Below are 27,979 nucleotides of genomic sequence, written 5' to 3'. Positions count from 1 at the left end.
CTTGGTGGGAATTGAGAACAATGAAACAAACAAGACTTGATCAAGACCTAAGCCCCTCTCTGGCTGCTAGTGGCCATCAATGTGATCTTGGTTTTGTTTTTCTTTTTTTTCTTGCCTCCACTGGAAGATGGACCAGAATTTAGATTCTGGTCGCCAGAAGCCGTCTGAGCGAGCAGATCAGATTCTTGCTGGGCGAAGAGCTCATCCTCCCAGCCCTGCCGCCAGCCATCATTATGTATAGCTCGTTGAGCCTCAATGTTTGGTGACAGTGAGCCCACTGCCGTTGTGCCCCAAACAGTGCGGATACCTGGCGGACTGGTAGAAGGAGAAGCCAATGCCCCGAATCCAGATGATGAACGAGGAGGAGAGGCCGAGGAGGCGGTGGTGTTAAATAGTGAGGGATCCGCATTGTGAGGAAGTGGTTGGAAGTCATGAGCAGAGAATGGAGCTTCAGTGACGCTGGCACTTCCAATGCTTGGCCGCTTGCGCCGAGCGGCAGCCCACCGTTTGTCGTCCTCTTCCTTCTCCGCGCGAATGCGATCCTTTTCTTCTCGGGCTTCTTTTTCCCGGTTGCGCTTTCGTCTTCTGTCAGTCTCTGCGCGGAAACGCCCCAAAACCTCGGGGACAACCACGTCCCTCCAGTCGCACTCGAGGAAGCTAACCTCACATCCCTGCGGAAGGTGCCCGAGATACTTCACTCGCTTGCGAAGCTCATCATCCACGATGTGGCCTGTTGATATGTGCTCCACCCGTGGTAGAATAGTTGCAGGAAACAGAGAATATTCCCCAAATGCAGCCTTGAGGATGCGAATATCCAAGGATGAGAGGTAGAATTGAGGCAACGCTTGATAAAAATGATATGATTGATCTGGCCCGGAAGACACTGGTGTTTGCTTGCTCCGACCTTTCTCTTTAGCCCTGATACTGGCTTCAGGATCAAGATGAACCCTGTCTAGGCCTTCAGAGAGATCACCCCCTACATCTGATGTAGCCGGCGTCACAATAGATTGTGTAGACGAGCTACTGGCAGGATTAGCCGCAATAGTGCGTTCTTTGACTGGCCGAACATCAGGCGGATTGCCAATGCCTTTCAGCTTCTCTTTGGCATCCATGATAGAACCAATTGCTTTTCTGGTCCAAGTATTCTCATCACCAAAGAGAAGCTCGTCTTCGACTTCCTGTCTGCGGAGGTCTTCAATTTCAGCATCATACTGAGCGGTCATATATTCTTCGCCACCTTTCATGATTCGAGCATAGTCGGCAACTTCTGCCACATGATACCACGGAACATCCTCGCCTGGACCAAGTGTCTCAGATCCATCACGCGGCAGAGCAAGGGTGCTACCCGACTCTCGCTTTACAAGTCTCAATACAACATCACCGCCTTCGACGGGAAGATCGCCTTCTTGGCCACGGAACCACCTGACAGGCCGGGTCTCGGAGATATACACGGAGTCCCAGCAGATAGGACATTTCTTCCAACGGTGCCGTTTTTCAGGGACCGTGTTCTCGTCGTCGGATGAGTGCATATATCGGATAAGACAAGGGAGGCAGAAAATATGACCACACCGTGCCATCCGGGGTGCAACCGGAGTAGAAAGACAAATGGGACAACTGGCAGCCTGTGTCTGGGCAGACACCAGTACTTGAAGGACTGAGGCCCAATCGATATGAACATCGGCATTGGCTGCCTGAGCATGGAAGTTTTGGTTTGGCGTCACAATAAACCGGTAATTCGCATGAACGTAACGCGATTTATCAACTGCACCCGCTCCCCAGGATGTATACCGTCGGATGTTGCGAGGAGGCGCTTGGTATTGTGGGCGAGGTGGAAGTGAAAAGTTCATCAAGTGAGTGATGGACGTCTGTCCCTTGCGGCTGGTGGTGGATTTCATGGCGGCCTAGATAATACCTCCAGGATCAGCAGGTAGCTTTTGAGGAAGATAGACCTGTGAACCCACCGATTCGTTGTACTCGTCATCATCCAATAACCGAGGTTTTCTTTGACGGTTATGCTGACTCTTCCGAGCTTGATTATTCCTTGGGGTGGCTGAAGTTTTCGATGATGCCCCTGGCCGAGAACTTCCAGAGCCTCCTATTCGCCTTTGAGAGCTGTTGTCCGTCGGAGCTGTTGAGTAGAATGGAGTAGACGAGGCTGTATTCGGAATATTTACCGCTTTAGAAGGGGGCGGGTTCTGTCCTGCATTGGATGACATATCTCTGCAGCAACAGCTCTTCAACAGAGGAAGCACAATAAACCAAACAAGGCAGAGAGACGAGACGAGTCACTTGGCTGAATGGAGGAGGGGTTCTATGGGGACTGGATGGAGGCAACAACTGATAAGACGTCAATCAGCTAGCAGGCAGTAGTTTGAGTGATCCGCCAGTTTCTGAACAAGCCGGACAGGAAGAAGAGAATGAATGGCCTTGAAGGCCATGTAAGAATAGTAGGGAAGATCGAGGGACGGCCCTCAGGGTGCCAGTTGATGTCGTGAAGGTCCAATTTCGCCCCTCTCCGGTTACAAATCGTAATGTCACGTGAACCAGCAAGTCCCGACACCCAATTCGGTCTCGGTCCCCTTCAGCTTCATTTCGTTTGACGGTGAATCGAGGCTTCCTAACCCTCATCTCTTATTTCTTTTTCTTTTTTCCCTTCTGCTCACTCGCTTTTCACCCCCCCACTTGTCGACTTTCTGCGCCTAGAGAGTTACTTGTACAGCGATCTGCTTCTTTCTCTTCTTGTCTCCTCACTCCGATCTGGTTTGCTCTCCTTCCACAGCAACCCAACAGCTCTTTCGACCCAGTTCATCCTCCACTCCCACTCTCCAACATATTCAACAACTCTTACTGAGGCCACGATGGCTGCCTAAATGCGCCAGCAGCTCTAGATATCTCTTTCTTCTTGACTGCTATCGCGCATGGCACTCATTTGAGGCAACGCGTGACCGAACGTCAAGACAACTTCTTTTTCTAGCCAACTCAATATGAACCACCACCTCCCTGCCATGCCGCATGGGCAGCTGCCCATGCCTCCTTCGAGGCGCCAGCAAGACTTCTCTTACAACGCCGCGCCCCCCCACATGCGATCACCACAGTACATGGGATATCCTCCTCACATGAATGGCCACATGCCTCACCAGCCATACTCATCGCAGCAGTACCCTTACTGGTATCCACCATATGGACATATCCAGGGTCCTCCACGTCCATACCAGGCGCCCTATGGACCGATGATTGTATCTTCTTATCCTCACTCGCAGCCTGTCATGGCGCCCACGCATATTCCTCATTCGATGCCCATGCATCAAAGAACTCCGACTCCACTGCAACCGATAATGTCTCCATCTGTCATGCATCCATCGATTCAGCCCATTCAGCCTGAAATGCAGGAATACCCTGCTGTTCTACCACACTCGGTCCAAGGATATCCCATCGCTTCTCCGCCACCACGATGGGAGCCACAGTCAAGCCTGCCACCGAAACCCACTTTTGCCCCACCTGTAAGTGTTCACTCCCCATAGTGAATTTAACCTGAACATTTTCTGACATTTCGGCTAGATTCCTTGGTTGTCGGTTCCAGAGCAGCCCTTCCCGGCCAGAATCCCGCGCAGACGTCGCAAGGGCCGTGTCATGCAATCGTCAGTTGAGCTTCCCACCAAAGACACGCACATGGTCATCGAAGGAGATGAAAACGAAGGGACTCAGCCATCCTGTTCTTCTACCCAAGAATCTTCGGAACCTCAAACCCCAACCACCGCTACATTCCAGCAGTCGGACACAGACTCCACACAGCCTACCACTCCTTCGTCAGTTGCGAAATCACAAGCACACTCGAAAAGCTCAAAGCCTGCTCCGATTGTTCCAGTGGTGCCCAATGTGCCATCTACTCCACGTCGCCAAGCCAAAGATGGTAGCGCCGCGTCTGGAACTCCTAGATCGACTGCACCTGCTACTCCTGCCCCAGTGGTAGAATCGGATAAACTTTCTTCTGCAGACACCAAGGTAAGCTCGCCCGCGCCAGCTGCACCCAAGTCTTGGGCCGATTTGGTTCGTTCGAAGGAGTCGGCGCGGGCAGCAAGCGCGGCTGCCGCCGCTGCTTTGGCGGAGCCACACGGATTGCCCGCTCAGAAGAACAAATCCCTCGCAGATGTCTTGAGCATGCTGGGAGAAGACGTCACTCAATACAGCGACAAGATCGCGTTTCTTGAACCTCGAGGACTTGTCAACACTGGCAACATGTGCTACATGAACTCTGTGTTGCAAATTCTTGTTTCTTGTACCCCATTCTATCAGTTCCTTGATCATCTTGGCCGACGTGCAGCCCACACCTTCCACAGTGATCTCCCTTTGATCGATGCGATGATCATGTTCATGAAAGAATTCCGTGTTATTGACGCGGCCTCTTCTGAAGACCAACTTCGCCTCCGATTGAAGCCCAACGAGCTTGAGCAATATGGCGACTCCTTTGTGCCTGAATTTGTTTATGAGATGGTTCGACAACTGCCACGATTCAGGGACATGCGGCGCGGACACCAACAGGATGCCCAAGAGTTCTTAGGTTTCCTCCTCGAGGAGATGCACGAGGAGTGCGCTCGTGCCGAAGCGCACACCGCAGCGAAGGAAGGAGGTGATTCTTCTGTTGATGGCTGGTTAGAAGTTGGCCACAAGCAAAAATCTGCGACCACCCAGCTGTCTGGATCCCTTGCTGCCGAGTCGCCGGTCACCAGAATATTCGGGGGAAAGCTTCGGTCAGAATTCAAGGTGCCTGGCAACAAGACTTCTGTTACGTTGGAGCCATATCAACCTCTGCAACTTGACATCGGATCGCATGACGTTCACAACATTCTCGATGCGCTCAGGGGAATGACAAAGCCAGAAAGCATCCAGGGCGATTTCAACTCATCGCGTGGACCCAACATCACCGCAACTAAGCAGATCTTTATTGAAACATTACCCCCTGTCCTCATTCTGCATCTCAAGCGCTTCCAGTACGACAGTGTTACAGGTGCTACTCAGAAGATTTGGAAGAAGGTTGGATACCCTCTCGACTTAGAGCTTCCGCGAGAGGTTTTCCCAGCTCATCGACGTAACGCCATGGCAGCACATGGAGGCCCCCCCAAGTACCGCCTTATGGGTGTAATTTACCACCACGGTAAGAACGCCAGCGGCGGTCACTACACGGTCGATGTTCGGCGACAGGAAGGCTTGGAATGGATCCGCATGGATGATACTGCCATCCGTCGCGTTCGCAGCGAGGAAGTGGCGGAAGCTGGTGGCGAGGAAGACCCCAAGGTTCTCGCTGCAGCTCTCGCGCAGCACAAGCACGGAAAGATTCCAAACGGCAATATTTTTGACCATATCGATCAGGATGACATGGATTTGACTGACAGCGACAAGGGCTGGAGCCAGGTCAACGGCAATGGTGCCAATGGACACGCAAGCAAGAAATCCGTGAATGGAGTCACTCCACCTCCTGCCGCTCCCTCTGGGGCCCGAACTCCTCTGGGCCGCTATGGCTCTCGCGATAACAAAGTTGCCTACCTATTGTTCTACCAGCGCATGGATTGAGGGCTCTCACTCAAAAGTTTCGCCATTGGGCTGTACGTCCCTTCTTCAAAAGACACATTGAAAAAGGCTCACACCACTACATCCTGCGACATATCGAGTTTTGTGTCTTCCACCAAGTCATGCATTTTGATCCTCACCTCAGAGGATGATCTGCCACCTGTAATATAAACAGGTCATACATAACATCTATCAATCTCGGCGAGCTTGTTCCATTTTTGTGTTTACAGCTCGCCTCTGCACATTACCCCCCTTTCACAATAGAGCCATCGAGGAGCACAATCTAGGGCACGGCTGTCCCCGGTCATCTACCTCTCACCCTCCGCCCCCCGAAAGGCTCATTCATCATGTCTCACTTCTGCTTCACAAAAGCATTTACCTGGATTTTGTCTTGACCTTTTTTTGCCCTTGCTCTTTCAGTCTAACGAACCCAATACATCTTCTACCCACAACCCATTGTCTTTTGAGCCAATTTTTTTTTCCCCGTCTACCTTTGGGCTGTATCTTATGGGATGTCGACCTCGGTTTATACCCCTCTCCGTTTTCTCATGGATATCGTTCATACCCATCTTTGACCCTATCGCACACGACTAGGCCAGAAGAAATGGGTTTCTATGAGCTGTTCTCACAACTTCTTTTTTTTCATGTACTTTGCCATGTCATTCGACATCTGGCGAGAGTACAGGAGATCCTGTGACGAAGTCACGAATTTCCTTGTCTTGATCTCAATTGCTTTGTCTGCATAGATGGCGGGTGTTGAAGAGGGCTTGGGCTGTTCAGCCTGGGGCGTCGGGGGTGTTTCTTGCTCGTGTTGTGGGGGAAGAGGAGGGAGGTTAATGGTGCAGATGGTACAGACCAGTGGGTTTGGAGGTTTGGAGTGTGGAGGCTACAGGTCGGATATCTGAATTGCACGAGAACGCAGAATACCAGGTGTGGTATGTCAAAAAGCCTGTTTTTACAAAAAAAAATTTCAAAGGAAGTTTATCTCAAGGGTGTATTGCTGTAACGTGTAGTCTGATCTATGATCTATGTAGCATGTGTGACTGAAAGTAATGACTACAGTGTCGAATATATCAAGCATGGAAGACTGGCAATCCAGCCTTCTCGCCCTTCACTTCCACTTCCACACCCCCATTTTCCACAAACTCAAATCCAAGAGCCCTCCAGTTCAACTCTTTCCTCCAATGTAGCCCATAGTACATCCTCTCGTCTTGTCCACCAACTGCAGAATTTTCAGCCTTTGCAGCCTGATCAACCTCATCGGCCACAGGACCAACAGCCGGCTCAGAAGACAGGCCACCACTCTCTAACCTCCCATGTCTAGGGAAGATGACAGACCGGAACCGGGAAAGAAGCATGCCCATAGAGCAACACAGACACGGCTCATGGGTCAGGTAGACGTCCAAGTCTGTGCAGAGGTAACCACCCTGTGAGCGAGTGCGAATGCGCGGAGCTGCAGGCGTTATGGCCGGGGTAGAAGAGCCCGCAAGTACCACGGTAGATGGGGGAGGAGCTGGGAGAGGCGGGTGGTGCAGCTGGGATTGGGAAGGGTCTGTAGAGGGGTCGATGGTCAGGTCGGATTCAGGGTTGGGGTCTTGGTATTTCCTCTTCAATGGAGAAGACGGAGATTGGGGTGAGTTGGAGATGTTGGTGGATGTAACAGATGTAACAGGACGGTGGCGGTATAAGAAATATGATTCCAGAGCGCTCAGCTCTGGCTGTTCTAGTTCTGGCTTCGATGGACCCGCGGTAGTCGTTGATGCGGACGAGTCGTCAAGACGATCGTGTTCTCGCCGCCAGCGAGCAATCAAATCGACAGCACGCATCAGTGCGTGCAGTTCAGGCCCACCCTCAACATCCGCGTTGTATATCTTGCTCGCTGGGTTTGGCGCTACCCCGGCGTGCAGCCGGGCCTGGGATGGTGCACCCGCCTCGGATCGGGAGTATCGCGCATCGCCGGCAACGGCGAGAACTGCTTGATCCCATTCTGTTGTAGTGTCACATCCGGCCTCATAGCCCGCCTCGGTTATTTCTTCATCAATGGCAGGGTCGACTATCACTGCGCCTACGCCGCGGCCTAGGCCGGATTGTTCTGCTTCCTCTGCTACTTTGCGCGCCAGGGACAGGTAGTACCCTGCCCGGGGTTCAATGGATTCTTGTGCGCGTTTTAAGATTTGAGGAGGTGGTGCGACAGTTGAGCGGGGTGCGGCTGGGTTGAATACGACTGGCCAGAGGGTCTTGGTCCATGTCTCGGCTTGAGCTGCGTTGAAGGGAGGGCAGAGCGGGATTGTGGCAGGGTGGAGTTGAATAGTAGGGGCGGAAGGATCGGGATGTGAAGCTTCACCGGGCACTTCATTTGTATTTGGAGAATCGTTTGTAGCGACCGGCGCCGTGTCTGGCGCAAATGGGGCGAGCAGAGCCTTGAGTGTGGTGAGATCAGGCAACGGTGGTGATATGAGGACGAAGATAGTTTGCGCTGGCGCCGCTGGAGGAGGGCTCTGGCTTTCAATTGCTGCTCTCAGTGGATCTGGGAGTAGTTCTCTTTTGGCGAAGCGACGTAGGTGGGATAAAGGAAGGGAAGGGTCTTTGGGGAAAGCCGCGTCGAGAGCCCTAATTGAGGAATTAATCTGGCGTTCAGACTGGCGAAGTACACGAGTCGATAGCTTACTTGATCACTTTGGATGCAGACTTCACATTTACTTCTGCAACGAAGGCATTGCCTATTTGTTGGTCAATCATGATGTCGCAGGAAGAGGGCGATGTTATAGGTCATACCGAATTCTTCTGGTGGCCTTGTCTCTTGGACTGTTCGAATAGGGACCACTTGTCCATCAAGAGGTTTGAGGTCCCTGACTGTCTTCTCGACGTCCATTCTAGCTATCTCCAAAAGCAGACCCAGTCACGCGCGGGGTGAAATAGTGAGCGTATCAAGATAGTTTGATCGTGTACAACCAATGGCTTAGCCCAAAGTGGCTGTAAGTCACAATGCCTTGGAGTTGTGCTTGGCCCTCAATTGCCGATTTCAACTGCAATAATTCAGCAAAAGAGGAGATATTCATATGAGGACTGGAAGAAAAGAAGAAAGCTATACAAAGTTCGGAGGCAAACAGTGCAAACTTTGTCCCCACAGGTTTGCTGCTAGGCCTTTTCTGGTCTTTTGAGTCGGTATAGTTTCAGATTTTTCGAAGGGTTTACTCTCTCTCTCTCTCTCGACGAACAGGCAGTGTTGATATATCTAAGATAATAGCTAAACCGCGGAAAGAGGATACCAATGGTCCACGAGTAATCGCTCCATCTTACTTCGTACCCATCAGAATTATAGTGTATAGGGTGCAAAAGCCGATTGATACTAGCTACACGTGTGTATAAAACACGAAAGATCTACAATTGCAAGTGTTCAAATCATGAATGGATATTTGAGTTTTATATGGATCTAAAACAGTGAAGACGATAGGTGATTTGATCATAGATATCACCCTCATCGTGTGGGAAAATCAAACGCCGAATGCCCCCTGTGAGAAAAAAATCGCTGAAAAGTAGGAACAAGGTATTGCCCATCGACCTTTTGATATATGCTGAGATAGATCCCTGTTCTAAAGCGCCATGTTTGATGTCGGTGCTCCTCGATATTAGATCAAAAGCAATGGTGCATCGAGGTCTGAATCACTCTGATGCAAGTGGTAGGTATTAAATCACACCGCCAGTGGCTCAGCGGGTGACAGGCAAAAGAATCCACTCATCCATAGCTGACTCGAGACCAGCCCGAGTATTCCAGGGCAGAACGTAATTTGTGCAGATTTCGCATCGGCGTAGTTTGGGCTTATTGGTCCAGCCTTATGCAGAAACAGGACCAGCTGCTGGAGCAATGCCGGTTACCCCGGCTTTGGCACTGCCATTTTGGCAGATGCCTTCAATTTCAAAACCGTCGCATCGATCAACGAGGCTCTGATAATAGTCCACTAGGACTTCCGGCTGTGGAACAATGCGCCATTCGACTCGAAATAAGAAATCAAGTTCGAGCATGGCTAATTCTGTCATTCCGATTCCACCAACTCGAGCATACGTTTTGTTGGTCCAAAAACTGTCGCTGAGTCCCTTGCTGGCGACTGTGGCACTGGTGATCAGGAACCGATGGATAGTCAGGCTGGAAACGGTGAAGGCGGGGTACAGCGCACAGAGTCGATCTATGTAGTAGACCATGCTGAGGAGGATAGGGGTGAGAGAGAGTAGCGTGGGTTGTCAATCGCTGTAGGTAATCTTGCACGGAGATTCGGGGCGGAGAGCGCGAGTGGAAACGGGTCAGACGACCCTGATGTAGTGGGATTTTATCGTTGAATCGGATCAATTCCATGAGCATGCTGGATATTAGCACGACCATGTCACGGGGGTCGGCCAGTTCATATTGCGTGGGCAACATTTTGACATCTGGTTTGGAAGGTCGCAGGCGCTTGGACTGCGATCTCTCCAAATCTTCGCCATCCTGGTCCGCCGGCGTCGCATCCGATGAGTGATGGTCGCGTTGGCTGTTTCGCTTGTTGGACCCCGGGGTAGGGGCGGGCATCGAGGGGGCGGGGGAGGAAGTCGGGGGTGGGTTCGCGGAGGTGGCGGTCGCCGGAGTGGTTGCAGTCACAGCAGAAGATGTGGTAGATTGAGGTGTCGAAGCCAAGGCCGAATTGTGGACCAGGGTCTTCAGAGTATCAGATGTGGATGCGCGCCTGCGTTGAAGATCCCCTGAAGTTTCAGGAGAAGAGGGATCGACAGTATGCCGATTCAAGGCTGAGCGAAGTTCGTCAATGGCCAGACGTGAGGATCGAGGACTATTGAATTGTGGAGCGCCAGTTGGCTCATAGTGGGAATGTGACCCCGATGTTGAAGGAAGTGGGGAGCGCAATGCAGCCGTTGAAGGCGAGGGTGAAGATGCCAACATGTTGAGGTATTAGGTTATCAAGGAATGCTAGGAATCTGAGCATTCACAGTGCAAGGTGAGACCACGTGGGCGCACAGTCAGGGCGCGCTGTGGATGGCGTGGGTGCACGGCCGGCCTCATCCTCAGAGGCTTAAAGGCTCAGAGGAAAGCACAAGGTATGCAAGGGGTTATAAAGGTATAAAGGAAGAGAAGAGGGGGGTCTGGGAATAATACGCCGACCTTTGACAAAATAGAAAGGGGGCAAAGGCAAAGCCGGTTGAAAATCTTGTTCGTTGGGGTGAGGTAATTACATTCATGCTGTCAGTGGCTGGTTGCTTCCGGTGACTGTATCGTTACAGTATGGGTATTTTTTCATTTCAAAAATTTCACTATATATATAAAATATACGGAGTGCCTTTGCAGATATATATCTTGCATATATCCAAGGTCATTGATACCGTTGAAACAAGACTGAAATCCTTGATAGTCTGCTCAAACAATCTTAGATGTTGGATACCACTCTATTTCCCTCAAGGACCCCAGTGGGAATCAATATTTTACATACAATGTGACTAGTTGGGAATGATGATGAATCTACTCCGTACTGAGAGAGAGATACAGGTATCTAGGGAGAGATTCTATGACTAAACTAGCTCGTATCAAGCAATTCCTGATCACTTACTCCTTAGAAGAGACATAATGCACTCCAATGTACTCCGTATACTCTCGGGATTTCAAGCCCACGGGAAGCGGGGGTAACTACCGTGCCCTAGCTTAATTAGGTTAAAATGCCAAGAGTTCAAGTATACAATATACTCCATAGATATATGCAATATTTAATCAAAGATGCAATATATGACTAAATATGGCTGATAGTTGGATCTCAAAATAGCTTTGGTAGTAAGTTTTACCTGGACTTACATCATCAGTATACCGGATTTGTTGTAATGCTGGCGGCATATACATGGCCAAGAACTAATACAAAGGTCCTGCAAATATACAACATAGGCTACACATACGGATCACTAGATCTAGGCCTTAGTAGGAAGTATTTCGTACGGGGTACTCTTTTCATGAAAAAGCAAACAATCTCGGAAACCATGCGACGTTGGACTCCAGATGCTGTCCTCATCACACTCGATAATGGCTTTTGTATAACCGCAGATCTTATAGAATCATTTGGCGTGTTAAAGTTTTGTAGTAAAGTACATATTATTTCTGTGACCATGACTCAGACCAGCGACAGCATAATAGAGTAAAACATGCCATAAGAAGTAACAAGGCTGAGTTGTCGCTCTTTCATTAATCCGGAGCCACTTTTCGGGAAACGGTGTGTCTCGGCAGAACTGAAGTGCGGAGTACCTCTAGGCCCGGCTCTACAGTTCCGGATTGCCATCATATCTATGTTGTACATCCAGGTCTACACAATCTTCTCATTGACGGATATAATTTCCTTGATATCATTCTAATATCTCTATCAACTTTAATCTAATACACAAAGTGAAACGTCGAGTACCTCCCCGCTGGGAGGGGCTGATCGCCAGACGATGACGCGAGCTGCCGCACCGCCGATTCTGCTACAGCTACAGAGCGCCGAATCGGCCTCCTCGCAGATTACAGCTTTGCGCACTCTGAAGAACGAACTGATTGGCCATGACCAGCGCAAGGAAGTCTACATTGTCGAGGGAATCATACCAGCTTTGGCACAGGTGCTGACATCGAGATGGCCGGGAACGGCCGAGTTGAATGAATCGATACTGCACCAAGGTCGGTCCACGCCAAAAGCTCCAGAAGATTATGAAGCATGCCTACAAGCAACCTTAATTGTTGGGAGCCTGGCACAAGGTATGTGAACGACATGTGCAGATCCATGTCTAAATCCGCCAAGACAGAGATTGACTATACTGAGCAGGTGGTCCGACGTTTCTCACCCCACTATTCGCCAGCAATATCCCCCAGACCTTACTTTCAATATTTTCGTCCCCGCACTGCCCAGTTTCATTCTATCTTCCCATCCTTCGACTTCTAAACACAATTGCAGACCGGATACCGTTGCAAAGCCAGGAACAATGGCCTCGGGACACACAGCTTGCGGATCTTGTTTTTGCTCCTGCAAATATCGCCTCTCTGAGGCGTATAGTTTCGCAGGAGTACGGGGACCGGCGCAGTCAGACTATGATCGAGCTAGCAGCCGCCCTGATCGGCAAGCTATGCACGGAGGAAACCCACAAGACGGCGTTGGCAGAATCCGGGGTGTTGGATGCTTTGGCGCTCAAGATTGCCTCCTTTGTTGTGGCCAAGGGATTTGTTCTGCCCGGCGCAGAAGATCGCCTTCAAGAACCTGGTGCATTGAATGATCTGCCACTTCCGGCCCCCGAATCCGCCCAGCTAGCCCCGATTCTGCGCGCAGTTGCTGTCATTATTGAACAATCAAAATGGAGGGCGGAGCATTTCTTGTCATCACCTGGCATTGTAACAGTGTTTCCGAAACAAATCCCTGGGTTTGCTCCATCAGACATCAAGAAAGGACCGTGGGGATCCACATACTTGTCGGGCTCCGCAGTACCCCGTCATATTGGCGCCAACCCCATAGAACAGCTTTTGCCATCGGTTCCTCTAGCACACACAAAATCTTCTTCCAATTCTGCCAACTTCCCACCTCTGGGACATGGAGGCTCACAGCGCCGACACAGCCATTCTTACCCCACACCTTTTTCAATGTCCGAGACGCCTCTCCCGGAAGATGACGAAAATGCCATTGTCCCTTGGCTGCTCTGCATCCTCCGCTCAGAGAATGGCATGACACGGTTGATGTCTGCCCGTCTTGTCACGGCCCTCTTTCGATTAGGATTGGCGAAGAAACATCGCGTCCCAATGTTCAGTTATCTGCTGATTCCCATCTTGATTCGTATGCTAGATAAGGACGTTCGACTGCCGGATGAAGAAGGCGCTATACATGATGGGCTGCTCTCGTCAACCCTACGCCTGAAAGAAGAGGCGCCTGCTGTATTAGCCAACTTGGTCATGGACGACCAGGAGCTGCAGAGACACGCAGTAGAAGGCAATGCGCTCAAGCGACTTTCACAACTTCTCAAGGAGACTTACAACCCAATCACGGAGACATCCCGGCCAATGTGGCACGCAGAGGATGGCCCAGCTCGAGACCTTGAGTCTCTTTCACAAGAGTGCTGCCTCGGGCCTTCCGGTTACTCCCCGACTCTTTGCCATGTAATGCGTTACAGAGAGAACATTCTCAAGGCCTTAGCAGCACTCGTCCCCTTCAAGGACGAGTACCGCAAGGCGATTTGCGAACATGGCGTAGTCCCTTACATCATTGACGCCCTCAAACCAAGGCCTAGTGATGCGCTGGCTGATGCTGCAATGCCCAGGAATACTGCAGAGGATGGAAATCCGATTCCGACAATTCTGGCAGCTTGTGGTACAGCTCGAATGCTGACCAGATCTGTGAGCGTGCTAAGAACCAGTCTTATTGATGCCGGTGTGGCTAAGCCACTGTTTGCCCTACTTCGCCATTCTGACCTCGAGGTGCAAATTGCAGCAACGGCTGCGATCTGTAACTTGGCCTTGGACTTTAGCCCCATGAAAGAGGTTTGTCCATGCTTCTATTTTGCTCATAAGCTTTGCAGCTAACCTAATTTCCTTAGGCAATCATTTCCCACAACATCATTCCCATAATCTGCGAACATGCCAATTCATCCAACACCAAATTACAGATTGAATCACTCTGGGCTCTCAAGCACATGGTTTATGACACCGCAAACGATATCAGAATAAATATTATCAAGACATTGGGCTCCGAATGGATTATGGAAGTTATCTCCCAAGATCCGGTCCGCGCAGTGGCCCGGCGCGCGATAGAAGAAGAGACAGATCAAGGGCCCGGGTTTGCCATGGGTCGATCTAATTCGGCTGGTGAACAGGTTGATATTCTGAACCCTATGGATGATGCACTGGACTGGGACGAGGACCTCAAGATTACCGATATCATGCCCCCCTCCAAAATGAGCTTGGACATGTTCCTTCCTGATGCAAGACGTAGACGCAAACTCGTTCTTCACGGAACCCTGGCTCAAACCACACAGTCTCGACAGGACGACATTGCCGTTCAGGAGCAGACATTCGACTTACTGCGCAACATGATCTGTGGTCGAGGCGCACCTGAGATGATTGAATATCTCTTCAGGGAGCTGGGTGAGAATGAATTCCTCGATACCATCGCAGACACATTGCGACCACGCACCATCCAACTGCCTCACCGCCGGGACTCTAGCAATCAGTCCCTGCAAGTCCCCAATGAGATCATCAACGCAGCCACCGCTCTCATCGTCCACTTGGCAGCCGGACACCCGCGTCACCGGCGCACCATCGCATTCCACCGCGACTTGCTACGGTCTCTGGGAAATTATTTCAACCATTCTCACAAAGACATTCGGTTGAACTGTGTCTGGGTAGTGATTAACCTCATCTACGAAGAAGACCAGAGCGATCATGAAGGCTGTAGGGAACGGGCAGTGAGACTTCGTTCTCTTGGGTTTGCGGAACGGCTGGCTAGCCTCGAGGATGACACGGAGCTAGACACGAGGGAGCGTACGAAGACCGCGCTGCATTTGTTGAACAAGATGTCTCCTGCATAGTTGATTTCTTTGTCATGGGTAATAATATTACCCGTGGACGTTCTGAATGGATCGAAGTATTGTAGGAAAATATGGATGATTCTTTTCTTTGATTCGTACTCAGCTCATTCAGTACCATAACTTAAGATAGGATCTATCGAACTCTTCATGTATATGTGCCTGACAACTGTAAGTAAGTATTTCATCTATATGTATGCTTCTCCCTCGCTAGCTTGCCACCTGTGGACTTCTCTTTCCAAGTATGGTTGGGCATTCCATATACCCAGCAATTTGAACTCTTCAAAGTTCTATACGCCACTTACAATACCTAATGTCCCATTCATACTTTACACCAGATCATGAATCTCTCAAGGCCTGGGTACAAAGGTACCACCAAGGTATGTTGTATACCTAGGTAGTTCAGTTGTTGGTGATAAGAGCTCCCTTATCGATGTGGAGAAAAACGTCATAGGTCTTGCAATCCGGTCTATTCACATCTTCACATTCTACTCATAGCTCAATATCTAAGACAAATTCATTATTCCTAGCTCCAGAGATGCAACCATGTCTCCAGTACCAAACCCCATCCTTCAAGCCCTCTCGCTCCCATCTGAATCAAAAGTGGGCCTCTCTACATCCGGCCTAGGCTCAGGCTTCACAAGCACAGGCACCATCCACGCCCAGATCCCCGGCAAAAATGGCACAGAAGAGCGACTTTACTTTGTAAAAACTTCTTCAAATGGAAAAGCCGCAGAAGAAATGTTTCAAGGCGAATCAGAGTCCCTCAATGCAATCGCAGCCTCAGTACCAGGGTTCTGTCCGCAAGCCCTAGCTAGGGGGCCACTTGACGAGCTCGGGACAAAGGCCAAAACACACTTCCTCGCAACAGAGTTTCTCGATCTCGGCGGTAAGGTGAGCCGCAGCACGAGCGACGAAGCCACCCTCGCGCACCGCCTCGGAAAATTGCATACCACACCTGCACCCCCAGACTCAGACACCGGCCGGCGCAGATTCGGATTCCCAGTGCCGACCTTCTGTGGCGATACCAAGCAGCCAAATCGGTTCTGTGATAGCTGGGCGGATTTTTATGCCAATGAACGGCTGCTTACAGTCCTGGCGACATCAGAGGAGCGCAATGGACCCGATGCTGGGCTGCGCGAGGCGGTTGAGAAGACGGCACAGAAGGTTGTGCCTCGGCTGCTTAGGGATAACCATTTAGGATATAAGTCCAGTGGCGAGGGAGACGGGATTGTACCTGTTGTCATTCATGGGGATTTATGGAGCGGGAATGCTGGTTGGGGTCGGATTGTTGGCTCGGGTCGTGATGAAAGGCCTGGGGATGTGGTGTATGACCCAGCAGCTTGTTATGGACATAGCGAGTTTGAACTTGGGATTATGCATATGTTTGGTGGGTTCGGCGCTCGGTTCTTCGATCAGTATCATCGTGTTGTGCCGAAGACCGAGCCTGTGGCGGAGTATGCTGATCGCCTAGAATTGTACGAACTGTGGGTTTTCTTTTTCTTTCTTCCTTTTCATGCTGTCGAAGAAGTTTACTAATGATGATCCAAAAGATATCATCATCTAAACCATCATGCTATCTTTGGTGGAGGATATCGGTCTGGTGCTATGTCGATTATGCAGAAGTTGATCAGGAAGTATGGAAAAGACTAGAGTCGAATATTTACTGGAAAGTTTTCTATTCTTTTTGTTGACCTTTTCAGATGTCAAGCAATAACTAGCGAGAGACACTGTTCAATCACGAGTATACTTAATAAATGATATCGCACTAATATCCATGACTTGCTCAGCTCCAGCCTCTTCGTCCTACCTTTCACTTATCCCTTGGAAATACTAAGTTACATTCGATAATACCAGCTCACCCTGATTTCAATCTATATTCCGAGGCCAGTGGGCCGGCCGAGGCTCCGGTCGATCAGCATCACACTAAACAGCCATTGAAGTCGTGTGTGGAGTGGTTCTGTCCATATCTCAACGGCTCCTCTATCCTCGAGCCGACTGTCTGCTAACAAACTATTCAGCTTTCGCTTCCCTCCAGTCACTTATTCCTAGGCAACAATATCAAGGAAACAAAGTACCACGAGTCTGGCTCCGCTTCAAAGAGAAAAAGGACGAGTATACCGAGATCATCCCATACAGCTGATCAGACTCACTGCTCACACTGAAGCCTCGAAGCCTAGTCCCTACATTCTCAGTGCCAGAAGGTCCACATCCGCGGCCACTGGACGAATCAACTATGATCCCTGAGCATTTGGAGAAAGCAAATCAATATCATAAACCACGTTTCCCACCAGAGGATGCCTACGAGCGTACCCGAACACAGTTTTGGATTGATTATGTTACATTTTGCATAATCCCATCTGTCCCTGTTTCTTGCCGTACCAGCCTGCAGATGGCAGCGCGCAAAACATAGATGCCGGGTTGGATTAGCTCGGCATGAGTGTTCGAGTCACCTAAGAGCCTGACTCAGGAGATAATAACTGATGCACTCTTTTTTTTTGATGAGGATGACATCTTACCGCATTTCGTGCTGGATTTGTGGACCGTACGACTGTAGGTATCTGAAAGGTTTGAGAATCGTGGGTTTGAAATTCTGAGGAAAGGGGAAAGGAGGTGCAAATGATGATATTTGGGTTGATAAAAAAACTTGGATGGCTGCTGTTGAGAGCAGACGGAGTATCAAACTGTTTACTAGTTGTCGCATAATTTTCCCATCTACAAGAGATATGCGGATAATACCGCTCAAGTGAGTTGGCCAAGGCGATACGAGCTGGTCGTAGGGCTCCTTGAATTTGCGAGATAGTACTTCGCTATTCATGCAGTCTCCAGTATAATCAATAGCTTTATAATCGCACGTCCATTTTCAGGAAATGAAAGAAGATGATAGACACCGGTGACCGGAGTATGTTGCATATACACTTCGGATCAAGCAAGAATATATTTCCGATAAGCCCACACGTGATTGTGAGCTCTTGGACTGACACGTGATCGCGATATCAATCCAGTCACTGCGCTCTTCATCCTGCAACTTCCAAAGACATCGCTTGGTTTTGCCATATTTCTAAGAAACCCAAGAAACTGCCATGGCACGCAATGTGAGGGACGAGTCTCCCCGCAGGAGCTCAACGCTGGAACGGGGCCTGTCAGCCCCGGCCATCCACCCGTCTTTTATACAGGTGGCCAATCCGTACATATTCGAACAGACAGTCGAGAACTGCATTGAGGCGATGGGCGTTAACCCCCTTCGTGAAACTTCATTGCGTCTTCAGGGTGTAGCGTGGATCGACAGTGTGCGGAGAGCTCTCAACCTGTAAGTTGACTTCAAACCAGGCAAAATGTATCAGAACTGACTGGAAATCCAGTCCCATTCGCACTTTTGATACAGCAGTAGGATATTATCACCGATTTCGATTGGTGCACCCAGACAATGAGTATAATTTCACAGTGTGTTCCCTCGGAAACCCCAAGGAAACTAGCCTAACTCGGAATACAGGATGCTGCAGCTGCTGCTTTATTCACAGCATGTAAGATCGAAGATACGCTCAAAAAGTCGCGAGACATCGTCTGCGCAGCGTACAACTTGAAACTAGCTCCATCAGAGCACTTATCGGCTGACGATCCCGTGAGTCATGATGCCAGATGATACAGGACAGAGGATTAACGTTTGCCGACAGATGTTTGAATCTAATGCGCGTGGCATCATTGGCCTTGAGCGGCTCATGTTAGAGGCCTCGGGCTTTGACTTTCGAACTCGACATCCCCAAAAGACCCTCATGAAGCTAGGTCGGCATTATGGGCTATTAAAAAACTCCGAAGTCTCCAATCTTGCCTACCGCATTTCGTCTGATCTTTATCGTACATTTGCACCCATCAAGCAAAACTCATCAACAATGGCATTTAGCTGCCTTGAGCTTGCAGGGCGACTCTTGGACCAGCGCGTCGAACAAGTGGAATCCGGGGTAGATTATGCGCAGTGGAGCACTAGCCGGGCTGAAATCATGGGCAAGTATTATTGCTGCATTTGCCATACCCAATAAGTGCCACATACTAACAGCCATATAGAAACCCTCTTCGACCTTTTAGAGCTCTATACCCACCACCGATCACAAACCGCCGTCGGCTTGGAATTCCCAGCAGACCGGTTCTTAACAGTCCGCATCCCGCTCAACCAAGAAGCTAGCGAGCACAACATCCCGCGCTACCACCCGTGGATCGGCCAGCCACGCAAACAATTGAATGGTAGTGGCGCGAACGACCAAGATCCTCCACGACCTGCTCATCCCTTGACACCAATTGCAGCGAACGGGGACCGCCAGAGGACAGGTGAACGAGGCCGCGACGCCGCCGTGCGATTCATGCTCGATCCCGCATGTGCGGATGAGGAGAGACGACAGGTCGCAGCGTACTTCAAGGTTGAAATGGAAGAATATGAAGTCGACGGATAAAAGATGCTTATTACTATTCGAGTCCTTGGAACCTGGTGTGCCTCATGCGGTGAAGCACAGCTAAGAGAAGGCTTTGCTTGATTCCATCAACCGATGATATGGTAGCGGGTTTGTTATTGAGCTAGGACGCCCCTATATACTCTGTCCAATCTCGGTTTCAGCCGAACAATGCTCCGATTCACGGTGACTCGCTATCGGCCGTTCGTCCTCATTCTTGAAGTACACCGGCATCTTTCCTAAGCCCCATTATGGGAGGTCTCGGTCCACACTTTTCCAACAGATGAGCAAAATTCGGTTTCTTACCTCACAGTTTCGGAACTGAGTTGTCTCGGACATGAGAGACTCACATTCCAAAAGTTTCCCATCTTGTTCCATATTTCCCTTGATTTTCCGATACCCCAGACATCTATGACCAGTGACGAGATATTGATAGATACAATGAAAAGAACCCATTAACTGTCGATAACCGGTTTCTCATTGTAGGACAGCACCGTGAAGCATTTTTGCTATACTCCACACCTACGCACACATTGTTACGACACAATACAAGGGATAAAGCAAAATCAGAAATCAGCTCCAATATTCGAACTGAGAGCTATGTACAAATCTACAGCCTGTTCCCTTCATGTGTCCAAAAACAGCCAGGCTAGAGACAAGACCACCAGAGCAAAAAAAACCCCAGGCATGCCCCCCTAACATTCCCCTTCTTCCAGCCACTTCTACAGAGGGACGTGTCCGTTCCACGCATCGGGAGTATAACAAAGCTCCACGTCAGGCGACCAAGCAACAAGTCATCAAATTTAGGCTCAGTCCAGAGCCCGGCATCAATCAGAAAGGAAGAGAAGAGAAGAGAAGAGAAGAGAAGAAAAAAATAAGGAGTAGTGAACAAAGGTACAGGGAAACAGCCGTAAATGAAGTAAGAAAAAAGTCGTTCCCGTGCCTCCGGCTGGAGAGTTTCGGTCTTCACACCGGTTCATTAGAGGCCTTGTCACAGGTCATTTTGTTCCGTGTTTATGCCGTGTTGAAAGGCGATTAAGGCGAGTGGGGCGCATGTATGTACATAACATGTATGCACACATTAAGGCTTGCATGCGTATTCAATGAACCTAAATCAAGTCATGAATGAAGCAAGAAGCAATCGGAGAGTTACAAGGGGGGAAGCGCAGGGTTGAAAGGTCGTCCTCGAGTGGTGGAAATGAAAGTGAAAGATGAGTGTCATGAGTTTGTGTGGTTTTTTTCAGTCTCAATCCCGGATAATCGAAGTTCATCGACGTTTGAGTTCGGTGAGAAGACAATCCAGAATCTGGAAGGAATTAGTGATATAATCATTGTGATTAGGTGCAAGGAAACATACCGATTCTGAGACAGCACCCTGGTTGTACAAGTACTTGCCCAAGCCTCGGACGACCTCGAGCTGCTCGTCAACTGTAAGGCCATTGATGGCGGTCTCGATGATGTCGCCCACGCTGGCCTTGTAGACAGCAATGAAGCTGTGATAGTACATGAAGGAGAAGAAACCCATGATGAACTGGCAGTCCATGCGATCGGTGATACCACCGTGGCCGGGAATAGATTCGCCGAAGTCCTTGATCTTGAAGGTGCGCTTCAGGCCAGAAGCAAAGAATCCACCGAACGGAGCGATCAGCGAAGCGAAAGTGGCGAAGGCCAAGATGTGGAACTGGATAGGTTCCACCCAGAAGGTTTTGTCCACGCCAAAGATTTCAAGAGAGTATGGCTGCGACGTGAAGACCGGGTTTGGATCACATTCCAGACCGGTGAAAGCATTCGAGCCCAGGTCATTGACAGGACAGATGAAGTACTTGTAGCGGATCAGCAGGTTGGTCATGAAATAACCAAAGCCAACGGTGCAGATCCATGCGCCGAGGAATCCCTCGACAGTCTTCTTCGGGGAAAGCTGAATAAGCTGTGTCTTTCCAAAACTAATTCCGCAGATATAGGCGAAGATATCATTGGTGATGACCAACGCGGCGGGAAGGAAGAACCAGATCATGCCCTCGAAAATGTTGTTCATGACAAAGTGAGCTTGGACAACAATCAAATACAAAGCCATATGGGTCCAAGCAAATTGGGTGAACTGGAATCTGTAGTGGCCCTTCTGCAGAGATCCGACAAAGAACACGAATCCTACCAACCGATATTAGCAGAGTAAAGGGAGAGCGGTCGAGACACTTACCCATTACGTAAAGTGTGAAGCTGATGAAGCGGTGATGGTTCGCCAACGGAAGCAAAACCTTGTCAACGAGGAGGATGTGCTTAAAGTAGTAAATCACGCTCTCCCCGTACAGGAAATACATAGTGGTCGCCAGGAAATACCAATTCAATGATTTGGTGAACCGCAAGTTCTTCTCCTTATTGGGGATACTGGCGATAGCGATGACTTCCTTGAACGAGATGATTTGAATACCAGTAATTAGGGCAATAATATAAATGTGACCGGAGAACAAGGCGACGAAGAAACCGGCAATCATCACAAAAGTCCATATCGTTCGGGTAATGAAAGTCTGTTTCTTCTTCTCATATTCGGACTGGGGTGGTTTCTAAAAATGCACATCATATCAGAGTTATATTCCGATGCCATATTCCACTGGAAACTGACCTCTTCACTTATTGTAGATGGTTTGGACCCATTGCCATTTTTGCTGGGGCTAGTGGGCTCTGAGGGCGCATCACTAACGTCGGACACGCTGAGGCGTCGCTCATCATTTGTCCGGTGTTGAAACCTAACATTACGGCGAGATTTCGACATGATGGAGAAAAAAGGGGGCCAGAAAGAGAATCTGGGCAGCAAGAGTGGAGAGTGCAGAGAGAGAGGGTCATAGGGATTAGAGGTTGATGAGCTCATGTAAGTGCCGCGCTGAAAGCGGTCAGCTTTAGCTTCAGCCCCGTGTTTACTTTTTTTTTTTTTTACATGTTTCTTTTATACCTGGTGTGTTGTTCAGTCTTGTTGATTGCATAAATGAATTATATTATTTTTCGTGGCTAGAAATTGAAATCGGATGTGCAGGGTGGTTGTCCAGGTACCTTGAACTACCGTGTTCTCTCTCTCTCTCTCTCTTCAACCTCGGAACCACTCGAACTTGAGGATGATCAAAAGTCATCCGTCAACTTAGAACCCCGTAACTCCCTCCGGTAGTCCATTCATGGCGGGGGCATGGAAGACGACGACGACGACTACGGCTACGACGAGTTTGACTCCCTGCCACCGGGAACGTTGTATGAGCTGGAACAGAATGCTTTCCAAGCAACCCAGGCGTCAGCCTCACAATACCACTCAAATCCCATAAACAGCAACCCCGTGCTCCACGCTCAAGCAGTGCCATTCAACAACAATGCTGGATCGTTGAGACCGCCGCCCCGTCTACACACCGGATTGACGAGCGACTACAATACACTGGAGGTGGGGGAATTGGAGGCCGAGGTGTATGATAATGTTGGTAAACCGCATGCCATTCCACATGAGCAACATGTAATCGCCACAGATCCTGGCCTTGCAGCCAATGTGCTGACGGACGATGCCATGGATGTGGACGAGTACTATGGTCAAGGGAACGACGCCACAGAGATCAATGCACACCTGGCTCAGGTGAGTTAGTTGAAAGCTTGTTTGCATAGGCTCTAATAACCTTGGATAGATGGAACAAGAAAGAGAACGCATTTTACAGGAGCTAGCCGAAGCGAGGATGCAATTGGAAACGAAAGCCGGAGAAATCTCAATCATTCGGAGGAAGCAGACAACGATGACACAAGACTATGACCGGCAAATAGCGGCTTTAAGGAAATCTATGGCTGAGGAAGTGGCGAGACACAAGCAAGAGATTGATGCAGCCGTGTCCGAAGGCAAGGTACTGGCGACAGAGAATGTATTTCTTCAACAAGACCTCGTGGATGAAACCTACCAGCTTCGGAGCTACAAGTCCAAACCTCGCGAGATGGAAGCCCCAGTGACTCCTCGAAAGTCCCGGGTGCTTCCCTTCCGCGATGGATTTGAAGATGACGAAATAGCCATGGTGTCGCCCAGCAAGTCTGCAGCACGTTCCAAACGAGCCACGCCGACAGTTCCAGGAAAGCGCAAACGGCAATTAAGCCAAGATGGCGCTGCGCCACTAGATCTGAATCCCGCAGGCGTGGAACATATTATGACTGATGCGACTGATGTCCCAGCCGAAGTTGACGAGATAAAGCGCAAGTCTGCAGAAGGTGGTCGCAACCAGCGGTTTATGATACGGCTTTTGAGTCACCGTACATATCCCAACCAAGAAACCGATTTCGAAGCCATGGCCAATCTTGCATTTCCCTCGGAGCCACATCGACATATGTCCAGCATCATTATGGAGGCCATGGCTCGTGTCGACCCGAGCAGCTACGTATTAGAATATACGCAAACGATCGCTTCGTTGTGGCAGCGTGCTATCCACGAGAAGTTCTACGAGCCGATCCCCCGATTCGAAGCTATCACAAAGTATAGTCTGATGTCAGATGATGTCCCACTCTCCGAACTGATCACACCTCTAGTTGGAGTCTTGCAAGATACTGTGGAAGTGAATGCAGTTCCTCGCTTCAAGTACGCCCCGGCATCACGAGATAAACGAGTTACTCGACAGACGCCACAATCAGATCTGCAGCCCCTCGTTGACTCGACTGGTGCCATGCGTCTACTTCACCAGATTGCCTGTGGAGTATTGCACATCAAAAGTGCAATGGAGACATTCTGGCAAAACATCCGTATCTCGTTCATTCTCGTGATGTTGCACCCTTCACACCCACTGGGTGACATTGTGCTTTTGATGAACCTCCTATCAACAAGTATTCGTGCAGATTCCTTTGGTCCGATCAGAACTTCCGACCAGGATCAATTAGACGTGCAAAAGTGGATTGTGGACCGCCTCACGCACATGCTGAGCGAGCCCGCGATACCAGATGAAGGCGTGGAGCCATACACCGCATACGACATTTGCGCAATGCGCCTCGAGGTCCTGCTGCTGCTGGAGTCACTTGCATTCAACCCTATGGCCCCATCCCAAAAAAATGCTAGCACCATCCTTGCATTGCACCCGAATGCACTCGCCCGTTTATTCCGGTCGATGCATGATGAGCTAGATGCACTTTACTCCTCCCCGCCAGAGTCAGAGCTGCGTGTTGCGTTGGTGAATGGCCTTATGCGGCTGGTTTTTGGGGTTATGCGGCAACATGGCCCCCTGATCAATATGCAGGAGAAGCTGGCGTGTGTTCCTGGCAGCAAACAGAAGCATCTCGTTGTGTTAACTCGTTTAGCATTCTGTGATGGCACCGTGCTGGAGGCGGGCATTGACGATGACACTGTTGACATGGCGCATGAGCTTCTCGAGGAATGGACTAATCCTCAAGAAGCAGAGTCATTGGCGGAGGCATTCCCAAGTTCTAGGAGAGAGTGAAACAGTGAAGATAGGGATGATGTTCAACCATGTACGACTAGGATTGTTGTGTACATTTACATGCTGCAAGGTGTTCTCTGGAGTTATAGCGCGTTTCATTACTGTATACCAAATCAATTCCATTTTCGTTCAAAGCATTCAACAGGTGAGAGGTTAAATTACAGAGTACACATAGTTGAAATATGAGAGACCAACAAACTGAGGCGACAACATTCCCAAGGATCAGTCCATCCCCTAATACGTAGGTAGTCAGACTTTCGGCTCTCAGCGGTTAAGAGAGGGATACGAGAGACCAGGAAAGGCAGTGAAGTGACACAGCAGTTTAGGCGTAGAACAGGGGAGGCATTGTGGGCACCCGACGGCGGGTTACGCAGACTGACTAGGTGAGAGATTGCGCACTTGTCAAGAGTGGGGGATTCATGTGTGGATTATCGTCGCATGGGTTGAGAAAAGATACGATTCACTTCACTTCGGCAGTAATGCAAAGCTAAGGATTATATTTACAACTACGGTGTCCTCTTCTCCAATCTCGTGCCACTGGCTCAAGGGTTGATGAAAAGAAAATGTTCCACGAATGGAGGTGCCAAAGAATACGCCTGTCAATGACCCGAAAGCCATTGAACAGACTGTTCCTCCGCGCTGTGCAATGCAGGGACCAGCCTGTGGTGAACCGCCTTATTGATCGCAGTCACCCAAACAAGGTAAGTATGAAGAAGAAAGAAAAAAGGAGGAAAGGCCGCGGGAGAGGGAGCTATATATACCCCTCCTGGAGGGCGGTGACAGAATGTTCCCAGGGCGGTGGCATTAAGCGAGCATGAGCTGACCAATCATCCTTCAATATGTCTTACATAATATGCAAACCTTGCAAACATTTCATCCAGCAGAGTTGATTCCATATAAATAAGGCACTAAGGTCTTGATAGTCACGTGCCCTGAAGTTTTGAGACTGGGCCAATTCGGACTTGGATAACATATCATTTTGCTATACAACATTGGGTCTACAGCATTACCACAATGAGAAACAGAGCTAGCAACACGTTGTCGAAAGGCGTATGTCTCCATCACTGTACTTGATACCCCCAATTCCAATAGACTAACGAAATACCCTTCAGAAAATCCGTCAATCATGGAGCAAATACAACCTGTATAACCTCCAACGATTCCGCAGCCCGCCCACCGCCAATCGCACATTCTTCCAGCAAAAATGGTCCGCTAAGGCTGCCTCCCGTGCTTATCACGGCGAGCAAGTTCGCGAGGGACAATGGAAACGCATGTTCAACCATCGCATCCGGAGTGTGATCCCCATGAATGCCGCCGACTTAGCCGCCGATGACGGTTCCCTAGTCTCGTCTGGTCGAGGCTCAGGACTCGATAAAGATGGGAAGTCCACTCACCAGACACGTCCTACACCTTACAGCCACATGACCTTTGCGCCCCTAGAGCGCCGGCTGGATGTGGCCATCTTCCGGGCTTTGTTTGCTAGCAGTGCCAGACAGGCGAGACAGTTTGTCATCCATGGAGCGGTTACTGTTAACGGTCAAAAGGTATGACGCAACGTGGGAAACTACCCATTCCTTGGTCACGGGCTCCTTCGGTTACTGACTCGCTTTTGTGTTGCTAGATGAAACACCCCAGCTACCTCCTTAACCCTGGTGACCTCTTCCAGGTCGACCCAGACCGCGTCTTGTACGCTACTGGTCACACGAAGACTCCGTTTGAGCGACGTGAGGGCCGATTGGCTCGGAGAAAGGCTAAATCACAGAGCTCACAGGATGCGGAAGAAGCCGATGCCACACCAGAGGTTGAGGCAGAGTCAAAGGAGACCGTAAAGGAAGACATCAAGAAAACTCCGAAGGAGGATACTAAGGAGACTCTAAAGGCGCTACTGGCACAGGCCAAGTCTGTCATGTCTGCCGGCAAGGATACACTCGCGCCCCAGCGCAAGCAGGAGCTTCGTGGCTTCCAGCAAGCTGTCCGCCGTGTATTGTCCCGCTCCGAGTCCAGCACTATTCTCGCAGACAGCCTGGAGGCCCAATTCTCCCAGCTAACCCTACTCCTCAAGGCCAAGCGGGGCGAAAAGCCAGCTAAAAAGGATGTGAAGCCCCGCCCAGAAGACGCCTTCGCATCCGACAACGGAGATACGGAAGTGACTTCCGTCAAGCGAGATACAGAAGCCGCAGCCAGTGACAAGCTGTCCGAGGCCTTCGCACAAGCAACCCTGGGTAATGATGTCGATGCCTCGGAGCTCAGCGACGAAGAATTCGATACGCTTCAGCGCGCTCTTACTCAAATGCGCGACAACCCTCTCGATAACTCCAAGACCTATTCCACCCCCTGGCAACCACGGCAATACATGTCTGCGTTTGCCTTCATCCCACGCTACCTCGAAGTCAACCAGAACATCTGTGCGGCCGTGTACCTACGCCACCCTGTGGCCCGCCCTGGTTCTGCTGAGGTGCCCACTCCCTTTGGCGAGTCCATTGCCACTCCGGCCTATGGCTGGTACCTGAGGAGACGGTGGTAGAGGATGCGATCGGCCTATCTTTCTCTGTCCAGCCTGTTCCTTCCTTGTTTGTTTTTACTACTTTGCTATCTTTCCTCCCCTTAACTTCCCGTCTGTGTATTAGTGGGCGCTTAGATCTCCCTCGTCGCTTTCTGCATATTTCTGGATCATGTTGACCAAGGTGTTGGTTCCTGTTTTGCTTGTCTTTGGGGCTTTTTGTGTCAGCCCTACCCCCTGTACCACCATAGCCGTGATGTGTTGTAAATGGATATATTATTGATGCTGTATTCTTGGATGATTCTTGCAAGTAAATACGGCCATTTTGCCCGTGTATATATGATAGATTTCATGCTGAACAGTCTACTCTCAATATACTGCTATTTTCTAATTCCTGTATATATGTCTAAGCCTTGCATGAAGTCATATGGACATGATTAACCTTGTGAACAACCACGTAGAAGTATTGAAGCTCTAAT

General features: G+C 49.9%; 10 protein-coding genes across 10 annotated transcripts; 6 read left to right on the top strand and 4 right to left on the bottom strand.

Annotated features, from left to right (window-relative positions):
* Positions 1 to 47: 47 nt before the first annotated feature.
* Positions 48 to 1,895, bottom strand: N7500_006479 (RING-type E3 ubiquitin transferase MAG2; the record flags this gene model as incomplete). Its single annotated transcript, XM_056677623.1, has 1 exon — positions 48 to 1,895. One exon carries the CDS (start codon positions 1,893 to 1,895, stop codon positions 48 to 50), a length of 1,848 nt encoding a protein of 615 aa, XP_056532623.1.
* Positions 1,896 to 2,984: 1,089 nt separating this feature from the next.
* Positions 2,985 to 5,568, top strand: N7500_006478 (mRNA-binding ubiquitin-specific protease UBP3; the record flags this gene model as incomplete). The annotated part of the gene is made up of 2 exons (XM_056677622.1): positions 2,985 to 3,500; positions 3,559 to 5,568. 2 exons carry the CDS (start codon positions 2,985 to 2,987, stop codon positions 5,566 to 5,568), a joined length of 2,526 nt encoding a protein of 841 aa, XP_056532622.1.
* A 1,070-nt stretch (positions 5,569 to 6,638) lies between these two features.
* N7500_006477 (putative tRNA-specific adenosine-34 deaminase subunit Tad3) lies at positions 6,639 to 8,437 on the bottom strand (the record flags this gene model as incomplete). Its single annotated transcript, XM_056677621.1, has 3 exons — positions 6,639 to 8,175; positions 8,234 to 8,285; positions 8,341 to 8,437. The coding sequence occupies 3 exons, from the start codon at positions 8,435 to 8,437 to the stop codon at positions 6,639 to 6,641; spliced, it is 1,686 nt and encodes a 561-aa protein (XP_056532621.1).
* Positions 8,438 to 9,399: 962 nt separating this feature from the next.
* phoB (regulatory cyclin phoB) lies at positions 9,400 to 10,492 on the bottom strand (the record flags this gene model as incomplete). The annotated part of the gene is given in 2 exon segments (XM_056677620.1): positions 9,400 to 9,749; positions 9,763 to 10,492. 2 exon segments carry the CDS (start codon positions 10,490 to 10,492, stop codon positions 9,400 to 9,402), a joined length of 1,080 nt encoding a protein of 359 aa, XP_056532620.1.
* A 1,526-nt stretch (positions 10,493 to 12,018) lies between these two features.
* On the top strand, positions 12,019 to 15,126 carry N7500_006475 (armadillo repeat protein; the record flags this gene model as incomplete). Its single annotated transcript, XM_056677619.1, has 3 exons — positions 12,019 to 12,316; positions 12,384 to 14,080; positions 14,137 to 15,126. 3 exons carry the CDS (start codon positions 12,019 to 12,021, stop codon positions 15,124 to 15,126), a joined length of 2,985 nt encoding a protein of 994 aa, XP_056532619.1.
* A 543-nt stretch (positions 15,127 to 15,669) lies between these two features.
* On the top strand, positions 15,670 to 16,662 carry N7500_006474 (putative fructosamine-3-kinase; the record flags this gene model as incomplete). Its single annotated transcript, XM_056677618.1, has 1 exon — positions 15,670 to 16,662. The coding sequence occupies one exon, from the start codon at positions 15,670 to 15,672 to the stop codon at positions 16,660 to 16,662; it is 993 nt and encodes a 330-aa protein (XP_056532618.1).
* A 1,544-nt stretch (positions 16,663 to 18,206) lies between these two features.
* N7500_006473 (putative cyclin) lies at positions 18,207 to 19,568 on the top strand (the record flags this gene model as incomplete). Its single annotated transcript, XM_056677617.1, has 5 exons — positions 18,207 to 18,433; positions 18,486 to 18,567; positions 18,617 to 18,745; positions 18,798 to 19,129; positions 19,178 to 19,568. 5 exons carry the CDS (start codon positions 18,207 to 18,209, stop codon positions 19,566 to 19,568), a joined length of 1,161 nt encoding a protein of 386 aa, XP_056532617.1.
* Positions 19,569 to 20,832: 1,264 nt separating this feature from the next.
* cds1 (phosphatidate cytidylyltransferase) lies at positions 20,833 to 22,335 on the bottom strand (the record flags this gene model as incomplete). The annotated part of the gene is made up of 4 exons (XM_056677616.1): positions 20,833 to 20,871; positions 20,923 to 21,713; positions 21,763 to 22,126; positions 22,186 to 22,335. 4 exons carry the CDS (start codon positions 22,333 to 22,335, stop codon positions 20,833 to 20,835), a joined length of 1,344 nt encoding a protein of 447 aa, XP_056532616.1.
* Positions 22,336 to 22,740: 405 nt separating this feature from the next.
* Positions 22,741 to 25,000, top strand: N7500_006471 (uncharacterized protein; the record flags this gene model as incomplete). The annotated part of the gene is made up of 2 exons (XM_056677615.1): positions 22,741 to 23,172; positions 23,222 to 25,000. 2 exons carry the CDS (start codon positions 22,741 to 22,743, stop codon positions 24,998 to 25,000), a joined length of 2,211 nt encoding a protein of 736 aa, XP_056532615.1.
* Positions 25,001 to 26,014: 1,014 nt separating this feature from the next.
* On the top strand, positions 26,015 to 27,524 carry N7500_006470 (mitochondrial 37S ribosomal protein uS4m; the record flags this gene model as incomplete). The annotated part of the gene is made up of 3 exons (XM_056677614.1): positions 26,015 to 26,050; positions 26,113 to 26,544; positions 26,622 to 27,524. 3 exons carry the CDS (start codon positions 26,015 to 26,017, stop codon positions 27,522 to 27,524), a joined length of 1,371 nt encoding a protein of 456 aa, XP_056532614.1.
* Between the last annotated feature and the right edge of the window lie 455 nt (positions 27,525 to 27,979).

Source organism: Penicillium coprophilum (genome assembly GCF_028826855.1).
Source record: "Penicillium coprophilum strain IBT 35676 chromosome Unknown utg000004l_segment0_segment0, whole genome shotgun sequence".
Taxonomy (NCBI): Eukaryota; Fungi; Ascomycota; class Eurotiomycetes; order Eurotiales; family Aspergillaceae; genus Penicillium; species Penicillium coprophilum.
This window is presented reverse-complemented; position numbering and strand designations above follow the sequence as displayed.